The sequence below is a fragment of the Echinops telfairi genome, unplaced genomic scaffold (genome assembly GCF_000313985.2).
Source record: "Echinops telfairi isolate 266 unplaced genomic scaffold, ASM31398v2 ScPeMD7_2010;HRSCAF=2546, whole genome shotgun sequence".
Classification (NCBI taxonomy): Eukaryota; Metazoa; Chordata; class Mammalia; order Afrosoricida; family Tenrecidae; genus Echinops; species Echinops telfairi.
Genome location: NW_022105908.1, coordinates 24,479,195 through 24,498,397, shown reverse-complemented (window position 1 = coordinate 24,498,397; position 19,203 = coordinate 24,479,195). Strand labels below are relative to the sequence as shown.

The 19,203-nt window shown below is 54.2% G+C and overlaps 1 protein-coding gene across 1 annotated transcript in view; it reads right to left on the bottom strand.

Moving 5' to 3' along the window:
• ITGAE (integrin subunit alpha E) overlaps positions 1–19,203 on the bottom strand; it is a 60,840-nt gene that overhangs the window by 38,455 nt on the left and 3,182 nt on the right. Inside the window, exons 3-15 of the mRNA XM_045293337.1 lie at positions 13,114–13,241; positions 10,340–10,407; positions 9,891–10,008; positions 9,561–9,689; positions 8,966–9,081; positions 8,238–8,389; positions 6,709–6,862; positions 6,068–6,212; positions 5,904–5,971; positions 2,988–3,123; positions 2,469–2,611; positions 1,799–1,939; positions 989–1,213 (exon numbers count right to left, since the gene is read on the bottom strand). Coding sequence (XP_045149272.1) covers positions 989–1,213; positions 1,799–1,939; positions 2,469–2,611; positions 2,988–3,123; positions 5,904–5,971; positions 6,068–6,212; positions 6,709–6,862; positions 8,238–8,389; positions 8,966–9,081; positions 9,561–9,689; positions 9,891–10,008; positions 10,340–10,407; positions 13,114–13,241 — 1,723 coding nt within the window. The remainder of the gene's footprint in view (positions 1–988; positions 1,214–1,798; positions 1,940–2,468; positions 2,612–2,987; positions 3,124–5,903; positions 5,972–6,067; positions 6,213–6,708; positions 6,863–8,237; positions 8,390–8,965; positions 9,082–9,560; positions 9,690–9,890; positions 10,009–10,339; positions 10,408–13,113; positions 13,242–19,203) is intronic.

Sequence of the window (19,203 nt, the reverse complement as noted above, 5' to 3'; positions counted from 1 at the left end):
TCGATGAGGCAAGGTCCCCACCCTGGGGAAGCCCTCTATCCACCTACTGGGAGGGGAAAGGCAAGATTTCCCAAAGGCACTTGGCTTTGAAAGGGGCCTTAAGGTGGGGGTGAGGGGGTAGTGGGTGGAGTGGGGGGGACTTGAAATCAGGGTGGGGTGGGGGGTAATGGTGAGAGAAGTGAGAAAGGAAGTCAGGAAAGGGGAGGGCCCTCTGAGGAACCAGCCAGGACATCAGGAGCAGCCTGGGTGGCAGGGGGCATTTGAGTTGTCCCCAGACTGACTGGACATGGACATGGAGTGGGCGGGCTCCTTTTGAAGATGTACCATGATCACAAAATTGCACTGAAGGTGCTGGTGAGGCTAAGGGAAGGGGGCAGGCCAGGGGAGGGCAGTGGAGGGGGGTGAGAAGGAGGGGCTGGATTGGGGAGAGAGGAGAAAGTAGCATCTTTAGGACCTGGGTCTGCCCAGCTGTGTAGACTGAGGGGGGCGGGCGGGCTGAGCTACCCAAGGGTCCCCGTCTGGGTGGTGGAGGGAGAGGGGCTGCAGATGGGCAGCAAGTCTGGGGTCGGGGCAGGGGGAGGAGGCTCTGCTGGGTGAGAGTGGGCCACGGAGTGTTTCCAGAGTTTCCCGAGGCACGCAGTTTGAGGCTGGGGTACTTGAGAGAGCCCAGAAAAGATGCCCCGTGAGAATTCGCCAGTGGACCCCCACAGGTCAGTTAATGCTTGGAGGGGCTAGGTGGGATCAGGAGCCAGAGAAGGGCAGAAAGAGAGGATGAGAGACCTGGGGCAGGCCCAGTGTTGGGAATGCTGAAGAATCTGGGGGGGGGGGTGCCCCCCCTCAGGCGTGCCCGCACTGGGGCCTGGAGCTGGCTCAGGCTGCAGCCCTGTAACTGGGGGAGGCAAGAACCCCAGGATACAGGCAAGGGGAGTGAGCACTGTGAAGCCCCACGACTCACCTTCAGGCGGGTTTACCTTCAAGGTGGGCTCACCTGCGAGGGCTGGGCGGAGAGGCCGTCCTGGTGCCCATTGTAGATGTACACGCTGCCGAAGCTGGCGCCATCCTCAGCGCTGAAACCCTCCAGGGGGGCCCCGATGGCCACATCTGTGAACTTATCCTGACTGATGTCCCCAAGAGCCGCCATGGCAAAGCCAAACCGGGCATCTTTGAACCCGGGGTGTCCACTCAGCACGTGTGCCAAGGAGAAAGACCCTGCCTGTAAAACAGACAGCTGCTCAGCCCTCAGAAGAAGGGTGTGGGCCACCCACCCCGTGTCCACCCAGGAGACCCACACACTGGGCTCATTGTCTAGTGGGGAATCTAAGGCAAGGGGCCTGCCCACGGTCACACAGTGAGCTGGTGACAGGGCTCCTCCTGACTTGCAGGTCAGGACCCAGAGCCTGCCCCTTCTGCTCCCTGTCCCAGGGTAGGGGCACTGGATGGCCATTGGGAGGCACAGATTCCATCTGGTCTTGGTTCTATCAGATCTGCTATATAAGCTTGAGCAAGCCTGTACATCAATAGGTCTCAGTTTTTTCATATGTAGAATGGGATGGCCATTTTCTCCTGCACATACTGCAAGAAATGAAGGCGCTCATGGGCAAACATGCAGCCTTAAGCGTGAGCATCAAGGCTTGGTTGAGGAAGGTGGGGAGAAGGGAGGAGAAAGAAAGCTACCCTACTGCTTTTGGATATCCACCCACCTTTCCACCCAGAAGCCCCTCCCACCCCCATGGCCTTCTGGGGCAGGGGCAGGGCCAGCTCTGCTGGCTGAGGGCCTGTGGGTCAGCAGCGCTCCCACCTGCTGATTCACGCGGTACATGTAGACTCTGCCTTCTTCCCCAAGGACGTGGTAAAACGGAGCGGCCACCAGCAAGAAGTCCGTGGTCCCATCCATGTCGATGTCCACAGGGCACAGCTCGGAGCCAAAATAGGACCCCATCTACAGCCGAGGGGGGACTAGGTCCAACAGGAGGGTCTCTCCCCTCCTCACAGGGGGCTCAATCTCTACTCTGCCAGGACCACCAGAGGTTGGTCCTACCTGGGCAACTTGCTCATCAGAGTCGACCAGGTGTAGGGGTGGTGGTGAGCAGCCCCACCTCTACCACCTGACGGCTCTGACTCCTGGCCACCCCTTGGGGCTTGGAGCAGATCGGGGCTCCATAGGGCCTTCAATGGCTGAATTTTCAGAAGTGGATCACCAGGCCTTTCTTCCGAGGCTCTCTGGGTGGACTTGATACACACACCCCAACCCTTTGATTAGCCCCAGAACGCATGAGCTAGCTACTCCACAGTGTGTGTGTGGGGGGAGGGGGGCAGCCATGCAGAGTCCACACCAGCCCCTAAGTACCGCCAGAACCCTGCCCAGAAGTCAGTGTGCTGCCTGCCGGGCTGGCCTCTGACCCACAGTGTGTCCTGAGGTCTGTGCTCCTCAGGGTCCCCTGTGTAAGGAGAGGGGTGTCCCCAGGTACCTGGTCGCCCTCCAACACTAGAAGGAAGCTAGCTTCAGGACCCTCCTTCCAAGATTCAAACACTGCCCCATGGTGAAGATGCTTCGGAGCCCCCGCCACATAGGAAAGGCCACCAGTCCTGTGTAGGACAGCCACCGAGTAACCTGGGGGGAGGGGGACGGGGGGCACGGTGAATGGGGGATCGCCCGTCCACTCCTGTCACCTCATAGAGTGCTCCCACTCACAAGGTCATAGGTCACTCACACAGACAGCCTCACTAAAAATACAGGCAGTTCGTGTGTTCCCCTCCCCCCACGCAGTGTATAAGGACCGAGGTTCACTGCCTTCCCCTAAGCAGCCGCCCAGCGTCCCCCATGCCTCGGTATCCCCACTGTGGACATCCTATTCCTCAGCCTCGGGGATCCCTCACCAGGCCACCCCCTCCCTCTCATCCACGCGACTCGCCAAAAACCACCATTTGGACCAGGAAGCCTAATGCGCAGCGCCAGGCGGGGTTCCAGGCCCAGGCCCCGCCCTCACCGAGGTAGCAGTACTGCGCAGCCTCGCTGTCCCCCGCGGTCGGCTGCAGGAAGTGTCCCCGATGGCTGCTCAGGTTGTAGAGCAGCGCACCCCCGGACCAGTTAAAGGCTCCCACGGCGCCCAGCAGCACCTGCTTCTGCGGGGACACGGGATGGACGCTTTCTGAGCAGGAGGTACCGAGGGGCCAGCGCGGCAGGCCTGGTGCCCCTTCCCTTGACGCGCCCAACACCGCATCCCTGAGTCTCCAGCATGCACCCTCCTCTGCGCAGAAAGTGGCCAGGGCTCAGGTATAACGCTTTTTTTTTTTTTTAATGATAATTGAGCAAGATCGTTGGCGCTCATTCCCCTTTAGGACAATGTGTACTGGAAAGCACCAGTAGGGGCCAGTCCCGTCAGTGGGGAGAAGTCAGCAGGTTGATTGGCAAGCCCAGCCAGGCGAAACCCCTTTTTCTACGCTGAATTAGGGGCAATTGCCCATGGTGCACACCTGGGACCAAACCACACTTAGAAATATCCGGGTCCTGGAGGGGTAGTGGTTAGGCCGTTGGGCTGCGTGCTTGGGTCAGCAGTTTGAGAGAAAGACCAGGCTGTCTACGCCTGCAGAGAATTACAGTCATGGTAGGGGAGATTCACAAGGGGGCCACACTGCAAGGCTAAAGGTGTAAAGTAATGGGGTGGGGTGGGGCACTAGACCCCTCCATCCTTGACTGCAGGAAGAGCAATGGGGTCTTGTGAAGGCTGCCCCTGGGTCACGCATGCTCAGGACTAAAAGAGTCTAAGTGCTGTCAGACTGATGGATTATATAACAGGGCCTGCTCCCTATTTAACAGAAAATACCCATCTATTCTGGGCCAGGACAACAGTTAAGACTTGGAACTGTTTGCATGCTCTCTCTCTGTCTCTGTCTCTCTCTGTCTCTCTCGTTAGTGTCCAAGATAGGCAGGGTAAGCAATCCCAAGGAGACAGCACAGTGGGGGCATGGGAGAGGAGGAGGTGGTGGAGAGGGGAGTGGTGCCCCAATAACAGCAGGGACAGGGGAATATCAAGGACTCTAAAGTTGACAGTGAGGGGGGTCTAGCATTCCTGGTCGTGTTTGATCAATTGAAATGTATCTGAGAGGTGAATGACGGGTAAACATGATAGTGGGGCAGGAGGAAAGAAAAAGAGGTAAGAACAAGAAAGTAAAAATTATATATATAAGTATAAATATATATATGTATATTTAAATATAACAAGGAAGCAGATGGACTTTGGGCCTCTACTTAAATCTTACCTCGGTACAAGAATGGTTTGTTCTAATAATGCAGCACTGTATGATACTCACCTTCCTGACACGATTGCTGAAGACAATATGGGTGCATAAGCAAATGGGCTGACGAAAGCTGATGGTGCCCAACTATTAAAAGATAAAGCGTCTGGGGTCTTAAAGGCATATAGTTCAACAAGTGGCTCTCCAGCAGGGAAGCAACAAAGCCCACATGGAAGAAGCACACCAGCCTCTCTGATCACGAGGTGTTGACGGGAACAGGTATCAGAAGTTCAAAAACAAAACCAAGCAATCAAATAGAAGTGAAGGAGTGTGGACAAAGTGGAGGCCCACAACCCACCTGTAAGGTAGTTGGACAGTCCCTCACGGAAGGGCCACATGGAAGGGATGATCTCTCCAGGGTGCAGTACAGCACTGAGAAACACCTAACTACCCTCTAGTTCTTTAGTATTTCCTCCCCTTCCAGTTATGGTCCTAGTTGTACCTCATTAATCTTGTTAGACCTGTGTATGTTCATTTGTATAATTAAAAGTGTTCGATGCATGAAACCCAAGATAGATAAACCCTTCAGAAACAGTCATGGGAGTAACTATTCCACGAGGAGCAAGAACTGATAGTAATGATGACTGGATAACCCCACTCAAGGGGAACGAGTAACAGACTTGCAGGTGAACGTATACATGGGATGGTGGAAGATACAGCAAAATATTATAGGTAATAATAATGATATATAATATAATAATAATAATAAGGGTTTCTGGGGGTAGGGTGGGGGAGGGAGGGGATAAGGGGGACTGATAGCAAAGAATTCAAGAGGAAAGAAAATTTTAAAAAAGAAAATGTTTTGAAACCGATGGTGGCAGCAATTGTACAATTATGCTTGATCGAACTGAATTATGGACTGCTATGATATCTGCAAGAGCTCCCAATAAAATGATTTTAATAATAATTTATAGCTTATCAAGGGCTCAGGAGGGAGGGGGGAACGGGGAGAGAGGGGAAAAAATGAAGACCTGATGCCAGGGGCTTAAGTGGAGAGCAAACAAAATGTTTTGAGAATGATGAGGGCAATGAATGTATAAATGTGCTTTACACAACTGATGTGTGTATGGATTGTGATAAGAGTTGTATGAGCCCCTAATAAAACGATTAAAAATAAATAAAAATAGAAAATAAAATGATTTTAAAAAGAAGAAAGAAGAAAGAAGAATTGAAGTCTCAGCAGCTCCCAGGGACAGCTCTACCACGTCCCACGGGGTTGCTGTCAATCGGCATCGGCTTGATGGCAGTGAGTGTGGGTTTGGGTGTTGGGTCATGTAGTGGGTTACACATGGGGCTGTTCAACACAAGGTCAGCAGTTCAAAACCACCCGTAGTTCCCTGGGAGGAAGATGGAGTTTTCTACTCCTGACAAGATTTATAGCCTTGGAAACCCACAGGGGCACGTCTGTGCTGTCCTATAGGGTCTCTGTGAGTTGGAATCAGCTCAATGGCAGTGCCTGGATGGGCAATAAATAGGGCCATTCTTCTCCTGAAAGGTCCTGGTAAGGATGTTCCATCAGAGATACCCCTACCCCCTCCTCCGGAGATGGTGGGGCTCTGCCTCTGGATGCGTGAGTGTCGGTGGGCCCCTCCTCTGGTGCCACATACCTCACCCAGGAGCTCGGCGCTGAACCCGACCTGTGCCAGCTGGAAGCGAATGGCATCTCCGCCCGCACCTGGAAGCCAAGGAGCCAGGGGAGGTGGGGGTGAGGGGAGATGGAGCCGAGGGACAGTCCCACTCAGCCTTGCTCCCCGGGACCCGGTGCGCTCACCTTCCACGTGGATAATCTTCTGCTGCAGTCTGCTCAGCAGCCCCTCCAGCCCCGAGTAGTTGGTCACCTTGAAAGCATGTGTCTCATCGGAGGCGATCTGCTTCAGCTCCCGATCAGAGGTCACCTTCTGGAACGCATCCCCTACCTGCGCAGAGGTGCCCGGTGCTACGTCAGCTCCCTGAATGGCCGGCTGGCTCCCTCCAGCCCTGAGCACCCTCCATCACCCAGCTCCTTCCACCCCTGCCCCCTCTGGGCTTGGTTTCATCAAAGGGCCTGCTTTCCTGCGCACAACAAGCTCCTGGTCACCTCGGCAGGCTGCCCATCTCCCCTGATGGCCCTGTTCCTGTCTGTCCTCCAGCGCTCAGCTCCGCTTCAGGAACCAGCCCTGGTGTCCGATGCCCCCCACCCCCCTGCCATCCCTGCTGGGCTAAGTGAGCTGCCACTACCAAATGGATGTGAGCTTTCGGTGAGGAGACCTGAGGCCAGGCCCTGGGAGAGGTGCGGGGAGGGGGGTGGAGTTGCAGATCAGGAGATGTGCCTTTGTGACTCTGAGGATTTTGTAATCTGTTTACAGAGGATGATGGGGAACCAGGTGCTCTGGCCCCTCCCCAGATCTATCTGAGAGTACATCTGGTTCTTACCCCGATGGCAAAGCGCTCGACACCCTTCATCTTGGGGGAGCTGATGACAGTGCTGAGATTGAGGGGGTCCATGAATATGTCCCCGTCTGTGAGCACCACCATGACCTTGGCTGCCCTTTCCCTGGAGCCACCGCTGGGCGTGAAGACATTGTCTCTGGGTAGGGGGAGGAAAGAAGAGGGGAGCTTTGCTAGAGGACTGCATTCCTGGACCTGTTTTAGAATCAGGAATTGTGTTCCCTCCCCCGATGGTGGGGCAGTGATGGCCCTGGCATCCCACTGTGAGGCTAGGGAGAAGTGGGCTGTCATCCAGGTGTTTCCGTGCCTTACCTGCTTCTCCTCCAAAGGTGTGGGGCGGTCCTTGAGCCCATTCCTTTTAGGTGTGTGCAGGAGTAATCGTGATAGTAAGAAATAATCAGGATACTGATCACGATGGCTAATTCCTACATAATACTTAAGAAGGCTGGGCTAGGCTCTTGTAAACGCTATATGTATTCTAACCCATCGAACCCTCCAAGGGGAGTCCTGGTGACTCAGTGGGTTAAGCATTGCACGGCTGCCCACAGCAGCCCCACCCACCCTCCACCCAGCCACTCCTTGTGGGGAAGATGAGGCTGTCTGCTTCCACAGAAATAAATCTACAGTCTCCCAAACCCTCAGGAGCAATTGGACTCTTGTCTGACATGCAAACCCAAATCAAACTCGCCGCCCTCTGGCTGATTCCAATGCTGGAGACCCTACAGGACAGGGTAGAACTGCCCCTGTGGGTTTCCGAGGCTATAACTCTTTCCCGAAGTAGAAAGCCTCCTCTTTCTCCCTCAGAGTGGCTAGCGGTTTTGAACTGCTGACCTTGCAGTTAGCAACCAAACTTGCAACCACTATGCCCTGGCTTACACAACCCTCACTTTAAAATCCCATGAGACAAGGATCGTTATTATCTTCACTTTACAAGTGAAGAATTTGGACCACAGAGAGGTTAGCCCATTTGCACAAGGTCACACACAACTCAGACTGGAGCTGGGACTTGGACCCAGCCAGCCTGGACACTGCTCTACTGCTTCTCACAAAAGGATGTTTCTGGAAGAATTTGGGGAGGGCAGTCGTCGGGGTGGCCGAGGCTGGACTGAATGACCACACAGCCAGGGAAGAGCGAGAATTCTGATCTTCTATTTTTTTTAAATCTCATGTTCAATATAGTTACAATATATATATAACTCAATATCTGCCAATTCAGCCTGCTTTCCATGTACGGTCCAGTGCCCTTGATGACATCCATCATGGAGTGCAGCCATCACCTGTTTCTGCACCAAACTTGCCATCAGCATCAACAGCTGAGATAGCCAGGCCTCCCCCTCTTCCCCCCCCCCCACCCCGCCCCTTTCCTGGTAACCACCAGTAGACTTTATGCATATTTGCCCGTTCTAAATGTTTCATCGTCGACGTAGACCTGATCCCCTCCTGGTCGAGGCTCTAGTTCTTCAGACAGGATGCCTCTGAGCAGGGCCACTAGCTGGCCCCCAGTCGACACTCACAGGACATGCTGCATCGCTGAGGCAGTCTTGGTGACGTTCCCCACTTGAATGATGTTCTGGACTCGGGCCAGGGAGGCCAACTCATCCTGGCTGTCCCGAAGGTCAAATTCAGTCTGGATCACTGTCCCATATTGCACCAGGGCGAAGCTGCACTGCAGGGGATAAGCCAAGGTGGGGCTCAGGTTGGCAGAGTGGTCATGCCCAAGGCCACCCCTGCCCCATGGATGGCCTCTCCTGGAAGCAGAGGAGGGACCTTCTGATTCTACCTTGTCCCCTGGCCAGAGGTGACTCTCCAAGAAAATAGGACTGTGACACTAACAGTGAATTACATGTTCCTGTATAGTCCCCCTCCAGATTGATTATGGAATTGGAATGAATGAACCGTGTGACTGGCTTTGGCCAGTGGGACATCAAGCACATGTGATGGAATCCGAGAAACATAAAGGGCTTGTCCTCTGGGTCTGCTTTGGCCATGAAACAGTTGGCTTGACCGGCTGGAGTCACGTGGTCCAGCGAACAGCCAGCACCAGTTGTCAGGCAGACAAGGGAGGCAAGCAACAGCCTGCGAGACCAGCAGAAGAACCGCCCAGTGCAGCCCAGTCCAAATAGCTGAGCCGCAGAATTGGGAGCAAAGGCAGTGGTGGCTGCTTGGAAGTAGTCTAATCCACAGCAACAGTTACCTCTGGGAGATGCGTACACGCGCGAGACCAGCTCGCAAGGAAACTCACCTCGAAGCACTTCTCATAGATCCCCCTCATCATTTTGGAGATGAAGTCTTTGGCTTTCTGGAAGTCTGGGGGGCTGATGCTGCCTGAACCGTCCAAGACAATTGCAATCTCGGTGCCTGGGTCCGGAGGGGGAGCGAGACTTGAGACCAGGGTGAGGGATTGTGAAGCCCAAGCCTGCCTGGGTGGCGTCAATAGCACCCCCCCACCCAAGAACTCCAAGAGAGTAAAAAAACCTGGCCTTCTCCTGAGGGGCACTTTCCGCTCGGTCACGGGGCAGGCTCTGAGTTGAAATCAACTCAACAGTGCTCCTCCGTAACAGCAACAAGGCTTGGTTCAGGGAGGAAGTGAGTGAAGGGCTCAAGAGGGAAGCTTTTGTCTCCCAGGCTGAGAGAAAGCTAGACCCCTGTGCTCCCTCGCTCCACGCTCTCTAGCTGTGCTTGCTCTCTCAGGGGGAGCATCAGGGCTGACCAGGCTCATAGCGTCTCGCCACTTCCAGGGACCACGCACACCTCCCCCAGCAGGGTGCCAGGTTTGGGGAGGATGGAGGAGTTGGCCCTGACAGCTCCTGGGAGCACCTAGATTAGGCTCTTCTCACCAGCTTCCTCCTCCTCTTCTTCTTCCACCTCCTCCAGCGCCCGGCGACACCTGGCTGACTCCCCATTCCCATTCTTGTTCCCATAGCAGTCTCTAGCATCCACGCGCACATCTGGATCCAGGAGATTTTCTTCAAAAAAACCAAGCAACGTGGATCAGATGAGAACCAGAGCAAACTCTAGACAAGCCCACACTTAGCTCCGCCTGGTTCTTTTAGGGAGCACATGGGAGTCGTGTCCCCTGAGCATATTCAGGGGGCTGGTATCTTCCCTTCAGGACCCAAGGACATCTTTTTTGAGGTGACTCAGGCCAGTGAGGGTCTATTCCTCACCCAGGTTGGAGAAGCTGACTTGGGCCTGAAGTTGGAAGTCAGGGCCCAGTAGGCTGCAGGCCCCTGTGAGTTCTGGGGTGAGGCTGTGGGGCGTCCGGGATCTCACTTGAATGCAAATCTGGGAGAGGGAGGAAAAGATAGAGAGAAGGCCTGATCACCTCCAACCCAGATCCCCTAGTTGCAGCGTCCCCATCCCTGGACTGAGGACCAGGCAGGGGCACAGGAACCACTTTCCCCAGGGTAGAGAGGTCCATGCTGGGGTCAAAGTTAGGTCAGCACCTGAGCCCGTGCTGGGCCATATAGAGGCCAAGGCCATAGGAGACAGCTGAGGGCCACATGGCAGTTAGAAGTGGTAGCAACGTCAGGTCAGCCACAGCGGGTAGTACTAGGGGGCATCCATAGAGTCTGCGACAGCCTCCCTAGGGCCCTTCCACCTGAGGCCCACTCACCAAAACACCGTGGCGGTTCCGAGCAATCGTCACTCCCTGATGCCTTCCCTTTGGCATGGGCACATGCTCTGAAAGAGTTAAATCCAGATAAGGAGGGAGGGACATTGAGCGGCAACCCTGAAGCCAGCAGGGCCCGGGACCCCCTTGGCCCCAGTCCCATGAGGAACTGTCAGGACAGTGTCTTAGTCTGGAGCCATCCCGTCAGCCAGTCGCCCTGAAACCATTCTGTTCAACAAGGGGCTTCTCACGGGGCTGAGGCTTGGCTTCATCCCGCCACGTTGCCACCGCAAATGTGGGACTGGATTCAAGTTGGTGAGATGAGTGTGTGTGACTAATGCATGAAGGGCGTCCGTCTGTCCATTCTTTCAAATAACATCCATTAGTGCCTCCAATAGGCCAGGAGCCCCGGTGGCACCATGGTTACACATTGCGCTGCTAAGTACAAGGTCAGCATTTTGAAACCATTGGCCACTCCATGGGAGAAAGATGGGACTCTCTACGCCCATAAGGAGTCACAGTCTGGGAAGCCCACAGGAGCAGGTCTACCCTGTCCTAAAGGGTCGAGACGCGTCAGAATCGTCTGTGAATGTAATGTACGACAAAGGAAACGTATTTCTTTGCAATTGGTGAAGTGTTGGGCTCCTGACCCAAAGGTTGGCAGTTCAAACACCCCGGCCATTCCACGGGAGAAAGATGAAGCTGTCTGTCTGCATCCAGATCCACAGCCTGGATCTGGATCCACAGCTCCACAGGGTGGCAGCGAGCTGGAATTAACCCAGCAGCCGTGGGCCATCCTTAGACTGGGTGGCATCGCGTTTTGGACCCAGTGGAGGCATGAGGGGCTGGGCTGCGGGGGTTGAATTATGGAGTCGGGCAGATTGGAGTTTGTATTCATCAGGAGTCTTAAACTCTGAAGGCATTTGACAGAACTCAGGCCTCTAGCAACCCGTGAACCACATCCGCTCCATTTGGTTTTATGAGCTCCCGTGTCGAGCTGCCACTTCTATAAAGGACAATTTCCACCTTTCACCTTTGACCTGGATATAAGTAGTATGAGTGGGGGGGGTGTGCCATTTAGAATTGGCCAATAGGAAGAGAAGATGATTTGATTTGTGCAGGTGTTGGACAAAAAGTGAACCATGACATAGTGGTGAGACCAGATCTCCGGGAAATACCCCTGTCTCCCCGACCCCTAGAAAGATGTTTTCCTGACCCAGTACCCTGTGTTTATAGTGTAACAGCTAGTCCAGGAAACTCGTAGCTAGCCCAATCCTGCTACCTGGAGCCATCCTTGCAAAGGAGACCAGCCCCTGCAAAGAGGTCAGCCAAGACCCTAGCTGTCGGTGCTGACCCCCCAGACCACTCGAGCCCACCCTGTGACTTGTGTTTTTCTGCTTTTATTTGTTTCGGTAACACTGTAGATTCTCTTGATTCCATGTGGCCCTATTTTGAAAAGCAATTTTCTTCTGGCTGTGATAAAACTCTTGGCTTGTTTTAATTTAAATAGACTCACGGTTCCCCCCACGACACAGCAGACCTGTGGGTGTTACCAAAGCCAGACGTGTGGCCTTAATGAAGCAACAAACCATGCATCGAACCAGGTGATTCCAACTCATGGAAACTCCACTCCAGCCTTCAAGTTGATTCCAGCTCATGGAAACTCCACAGAGGTGGGAGGAGAACGTGGCTCCGCGGGGCTTTCTTTTTCAAGATGTTTATTTGCTTTTGTTTTGCTGTTGCCAAGAGGCATGAACCGAGCAGAGCACAGACTAATTCTACACTTTGCGTACAGCTCAGGGACACAGATGGCATCCTGTGAGTGGGGCAACCCTCTCACCCGCCTTTTCCTCCCCGATAATTCACTGCCTCGAAGGCCCCTTTTAATCCTTTGAGTTGTGCTGGCCAATTCGATCCCATAAATACAAATCTAAAATGAATATGCTGCTTAAGGCAAGCATTCCTAATTAGTTGACTTCTGGGCCTATTTTGCTTTAAGTTTAAAGACTGTCACCTGGCAACCGTCTCAGGAGTTTATCCCAGCTTCCATGGTTCCCCAAAAAGCCGGGAGTCTGGGATTTCCCCTTGTTTGAAAAAGCAAGATTCTTCTCTCAGAATGATCTGTTGTGGCTCCATAGAACATCCAATGTTAACTTTTCAGAAATACAGTAAAAGGCTTGTCTCCCAAAGGACCTCTGAATGGCCTTGAACCACCAGCCTTTGGGATAGGAGCAGAGAGCTCTACCCAATTACAGCACCCAGATCCTGCAACCAAAGGATGGAAGGTCTCTGAATTCCATCATTTCTTTTTCTGTAAACTGGCCTGGCTGCCAGGGTGAATTGCTAGTGATGCCTTTTATAAGTACAGTGTGAGGCACTGGGGAAGCTCCTGGCACATCAGAGCTGACTCATAGCGACCCCCAGAGGCTTTCTGAGACCGTAACTGTTTGTGGAAGTAGAAAGCCCAGTCTTTCTCCTGCGGAGCTGCAGCAGGTTTCGAACCGCTGACCAGGAGGATCACAGCCCAATGAGTAACCACTAAGCCACCAGGACTCCTTTTAATAAACTCTAGTTGTCATTGATTATTAGGGCTGGGTCAGGATTGGTATCGGGGTTGGGAGGAGGTTGGGCCTTCAGATAGGGTGAGTGATCATGGGCCATCTTGGAGTCTTGGGTGAGGTAGGCGGGTGCAGGGGTGAAGGCATGGGGTCTTGAGGACAGGATTCCCGGAAAGGAAGACCTAGCCACCTCCCTTCCTTGGAGCTGAGCTGACTCACCGACTGGTTGGCAATCGATCGGTGCCGAGGGTGCACCAGTGCAGGGGCCTTGCTGACAGGTTGTGTTGAGGGTGCATCGATGCAGGAACCTTGCTGAGTGGTTGTCTTGAGGGCTGGTGACCAGGAGCCTGAGTGGGAGAGTGAATGGACATGCTGACCTGGCTGCCAATGCCCTTCCCCCTGCTGCCTTTCCCGCCACAGACTTCCGTTGTCGGTCCACAGCTCCCGGGACTGCAGATTTGCATTATGGGAGAGGTATTTGCTCAACCTCTGCTTTGCGCAGCTGCAGGCAGGAGAGGATGAAGCACAGCCCCTTTCTGCCTGCCTGCCTACCTGCCCTGAAGGAGATGGGGTGGTCCCCTCTTGCTAGAGTTGGTGGGGAACCAGGAAGCTCTCCTGCGGGCCCCACCTGCGCTGAGTGTTTGTGGGTCACAGTGGGTACACACCAGTGGGTCACCAGGTGCACGTCCCCCGAATCAGTCAGAACTGGAGGTTTGAGAGTGACTGTCTCAGCCTGGTCATTCCCAACTACAGACATCTTGCCTCTCACCCTGAACCCAGACCAGGGAGACAACGGCGTCCAAAAAAATCCAAACCAAACTCATGGCCAACGGGTCGTTGCTGACTCATAGCGACCCTGTAGGACAGGGTAGAACTGCCCCCAGAGTTCTGAGACCGCAAATGCTTACAGGAGTAGAATACCCCATCCTTCTCCCAACCGAGAGTCCGGCAACAGCCAAAATATTCTCCCTGTTCCTGAAGTCCAGAGGCAGGGAGCGAGTTCCCCATCCTGCGGGGGTGTCGGTAGGAGAGAGTGGGGTTATAGATTGAAGCGTGTCCCCACAAATAGGCATTGAATTCTTGGCCTTTGTGGTCCTGTTTGGAAATAGTGCTTTCTTCTGTTGTGTTCATGAGGCCATGCTGGAATGGGATGGAATGACATCACTTCTGAGTTATAAAAAGACCAGACGAGTCACAGAGACACACGTTCCAGGGAAGCCAGGGGCCACGTGAGCAACCAAGGAATGCCTGGGGCTATGGGCAAGGAAGGACTCCACCTGGCTCAGACCCTGGGTTGGACTTAGAGCCTCCAGAACAATGAGAAAATGAACTGCTGTCTCTAAAGCCGCCCGCCCACGCGTGGTATCCTGTTAGAGAGCATCTGGAGGTGCCGGCAGTGGGACTGGACCGGAGGCCTGGCGTGGTGACAATCGACACAGTGAAAGATCCTCGTGCAGGAGGCAGCAGGAGGGCCTCCTTAAAAGTGAAGCTCACAATTAACCCGTGCTCTTGAACAGGCATGCCGTGAGAACTGCGGTTTGGGGGGCAAACCAGAGAGCCCAGAGTGGGGGCAGGAAGGAGGTGCCATCCCCACGTCCTCACCTCCCTTCACTCTGAAACCTGTCTTCCATGGTGAAATAGATCACTCCCCGACCTCCACAGTTAACAGGCACCCCCGCGCTTAGCGCACCCCAAGTTGCCTTCCATCCTTGGAAACTCTTGTCTGGGTCACCCGTGATCACCATGTTGTCATTCCAGGGCACTCATCTTTCGCCCTGGACATGGTGACCGACCGACTCCTGGAGCCTCTTTCTCCCCTTGTTCTTCAGATCCCTGTGCTGGCTCCTCTAAACGTCCCCCAGTCCTGAGACTTGGTCCTCCGAGTCTCCCTTCGGTGGCTAGGGACCCCCTCAACCGCACGGCGTCACTACACCTGTAGGTGCGGAAACGCTCACCTTGATACCTGTTGTTCCACACAGCTGCTCTAAGCAGAATAGGGGCCCCACCCCCACCCCCTACCAAAGGTGTCCACGACCGAATCCCCAGAACCTGTAAATATGTTTACACCTTACATGGCCAAAGGGACACTGCAGGTGTCATTGGGATCTTGAGATGGGAAGATTCCTGGATTACCCGGGTGAGTCCGGGGTCACCACAAGGGTTCTTGTAAGCGGGCGGTAAGCAGGTGAGAGTCAGAGAAAGAGTTGAAGGAGGCTGTGCTGCTGGCTTTAGAGATGGAGGAAGAGGCCACGAGCCAAGCCATGCAGGTGGCTACTCCCACCCCCACCCCCACCGCCCACCTCCTTTCGCTTCTGCTGTCCAAGCTGCGATGAACCCCCACGCAGCACTTTCCATTCTCAGCCCCTCGGGCCTGCTGCTCCCTTGGTCTGGAAACATCTCCCTCACTCTCCCCAAGGCTGACTCAGTCTCCTTCCTTGGGTCTTGCTTACCAGTCACCTCCTCTTTAAGGGTTTCTCCAGGCAGCCCCACCCCCAACCCAATTCCTCTGCGGTAGGCCCTTCTCAGAACCTGGCCCCATCTCAGTTATCTCCTGCCTCCCCACCCTCACCCCTCACTGTATTCACTCCAGGGACCTTGTGTCTCTCATTCCCTGTGGTATTCCCAAAGCCTGCAACAGAGCCCGGCACAGAACAGGGACCCGGTAACTATTTCTTATGTGACTTGAAGGACAGCTCAGGTGTGGCTGGGAAGCTGAACCTACGAATTCGGTTGCTTCTTCTCTAACCCTGCCTGTCGGTCCACATCCCTCCCCAGCCAGCGTAAGGCAGCAGTGACTCCATGACAGGCCGAGCCGTGTAAAAGAGGCCTAAGTTTCATTTTTCCAACCTTGCGTTTCGTTTCTCTAACAAAGTCACCCTCTCCCCCGAAATGACGCTGACCACACCTGGAAAGGTCTGAGAGATCACAATGACACTGACCGCTCCTGGAAAGTTCTGAGTGACCACAATTGGAACGTCCCGAGAGTGGAGCCAGTCAACCAAAAAGACCTGCACAACCAATTGTCTCCAGATGAAGTCATTGAACTATGGGGAGGTGAGGGGGAATAGTTTCACCCAGTTTATGTAACCTGTAAAGAGTAGAAAAGCTTGGCTTGTGCCCCAGGCCGGGGTCCTTGTCTTTGGTGACCACTGCGTTGATGCCTTAGCACTTGGGCCCTAGCTGGAGCTAGTCAATAAACTCCTTTGTTGTCTGCAGCCTCGGTGACTCTGCCTCTCTGTTCCTGGGGCCGAGGGAAAGCCGGCAGTAACAGCAGGGCCTCAGCTCAGGGCCCACCACCCTACTCTGTGCTTCCCCTCAAAGAGCCGGCTCAGAAACGGGCTCAAACCCAGACGGCATTTGGTGAGGTGGCTGGATGGGTCTAAATGCTCTTTCCCAAGTCTGCCTTGCCTCTCACCTCCTCCTGCAGAACTGTCAACCGGCAACTCTAGTTCCTCAGGAACCTTCCCACAGGAAGGGCCAGCTGGGCCTCCACCCGCCTCTCCGGCCTTTTCTCCCCATCTGATTGTGAGTTTGAAGCAGACATCCAGGCCCAGCGCACAGGCTGAGCACTGTAGGCAGATAAAGCAGCCACTCCCATCACTGCTGTGAATGCAGTAGCTGGGGGCTGCTCCCTGCCCCTCCTCGCCCCGACAGCGGATAGTCTCTTGACCAGCTAAGCAACAGAGGACCCACCATCAGCTCATGGCGCAGGGAGCCTACTGGACACCCTGCCTGCCCTATCCTCGACCCTGTCCCCTGCTCTCCTTGCTGTGGCCGGCCCTGGCCGGTGACTTCTTAGGGACAGAGTGCGAAGGTGAGAGAAGGACCTTTGATTCTGGCACTGGGAGCCCAGCCCATGCTCCTCGTTGCGGGCCCGGGCTGGCCAGCTGCTGCATTTCCTGCCTCCTGCGTCATTCTGCGGTCATTGCCTCCCACCACATCCTCCTCTTCAGCACATTCAAACCTGTGACCACCTCCTTCAGCCTTAGCAGGTGCTCAGGGAGGTTGTCCTGGCCTCTCCCCTGCCCCCACCCTCTTCCTCAGTGACTTCAAACTCCTCGAGTCCACCTGGGCTCTGCTTTCTAAGGGCCAGGAATCTGTTGGGGACTGGTCAGGAGAGGGTCACAAATGACTGCTCCTGGCATCCAGTGTTCTGTGGAGCCTGCAGAACACGCACTCACTGCCTCAGAGTGGCCCTGTCGGACAGGCTAGCACTGCCCCCGGGGGTTTCCGAGACTGACCGTAACTCTTTATCGGAGTAGAAAGCATCGTCTGTCTCCCTCAAAGTGGCTGGTGGTTTTGAACGGCTGACCTGTGGTTAGCAGCCAACGTGTAACCCACTACCCCAAGTGCACAGTAGTCCTGCCCATAGTAGCCCAAGGAAATGACCCCAGTATCTATTGCCCACAATGCTCACCCCATGCGAAACTGGACAGCAACGGGAGAGCATGACCGTGCCAGGCAAGCCTGAGGGACAGAATTATAGAACTTCTGTTGCAAGAGAGCTAACTGTGAGTGAAATTCAGACCTTCTGGATCCTTCCTACTGAGCTCAAAGACAAGTGAGACGAATCGATGGAGATCAGGCTTAGATGAGGGTTACTCTTGACATGTGCAGGCCGGAGGGGGCCGAAGCAAAGCTTGATGCTGCTTCCTGGCCTGATTCACTCTGGGGGGGTTCCCTGAGGTTCACGCTTACAAGATGTGCACTTTCCCATGTGGCCAACACCAGTATGATTTTACCAGAACTAAACCCATCTACTTCATCTTCCCTATAGCCAAAAACTTCCTAACAACCAGCTCACTGCCCTTTCTGGCTCCCCAGACCCCTCAGAGGGAGGAGCAAGGCTCTCTGGCAGGGGCGGCAAGGCACTGCCCGAGCCCTCCCGCTTGTTTCCCAGCATCCTCAGCTTCATCCGCACAGAACTGGCTCAGGTCTTGGAGCTTGCTCAGGCCAGCTCCCAGGCCCACGGCCAAGGCATGCTCCGATCCAGGCGAGTGTGCACGCACAGCCTGTGGTCAAGGAAGGACCCCACCCGCTCTGTGCGCAACGGACGCCCTGAGTCATGTTCAGGTCCCCAATGTGCAGCTGACCCACGGACATGAGCCAGACTGGATTTAGGCACTTCTACAGCTGTGTGAGCCACTTCTCTCTTTTAACCATTCTGTTGGCATATAATTCACAGCACATAATTCGATGATCCAATCATATTCAGATGTACGATCTATCGCCACAATCAGTTTTAGAACATTTTCTTCTTTCTTGTACTTACTGTTAGTAGCTCCCCATTTCTCCCCACCCTCCCCTGCCATACCCCAAGGAAACCATGAATCCAGCTACTGGCTCTATAGATTTACCTATCCTGGATTTCATAGACATGAAAACATACCCGAATAATAATAATAAGGTAAGACAGAAAAAAAAACTCAATAGAAAACAGGCATTTCTTGACATGAATCTCTTTCTATATGTATACAAATACAAGCATGACTAGTATTGCTTCTTTAGAGAAGCCAGTCTAGCACACACACACCAGACCCTGCAACTCCTCATTGGATGAACAAACGAAGAGGCTCTGTCCTCAGCACCTCAGTGAAGGACACCAGCCCCGCTCCCTACAGATGAAGAAAGGGCCAGGCCTACTTAGCTAGTTGGGTCATGGCTCAAGGCCCAGGCCCATGGGGCTGTCTCGGGAGCAGGTAAGTCCACAGAACTCTGGCTCGCCCACCCCAGGGAGATGTGGAGCTCCCCTCAGCCAGGGACCCACTTGCCCTCCACACCTGGCTGGAATTGAAGCCCTGTGGGCCCTGATTTTCCTTGCTTCTGTGTGTTGGGCACTAAAGAAACACTTAGCCAGTGGATGAGGGTTGAGGGGAGTTGGGCGGGACCTGAGCACTCTTTGACATTAAAAAAGAAAGGGAGGAGAGAACTGCTACATATGAAAGGAGACTGGTAAGCATTGGAAAACTAACTCCAAGGTTGGTGGTTCAAACTCAGCAACTGCTCCATGGGAGAAAGGTGAGGCTTTCTACTCCAGTAAAAATTAACTGCCTTGGAAACCCCATGTAGGGTCAGACTCGACTCAGTGGCAGCGGGTTTGGTTGAGACATCAAGGAGCCGTGTGGTGCTGTGGGTACTAACCATGAGACTGGCCATTCAATACCCACCGACCATTCTAGAAGAGTGGGTCTGTCTGCTCTTGCAACTCTATATGGGGTTGCTTGGAGTCTGAATTGAATCAATAACAGTGGGTTTGGCTTGGGTTTAAAGAGACGTACAGCTTTCTTCACCACATTTGCTTATTCACCC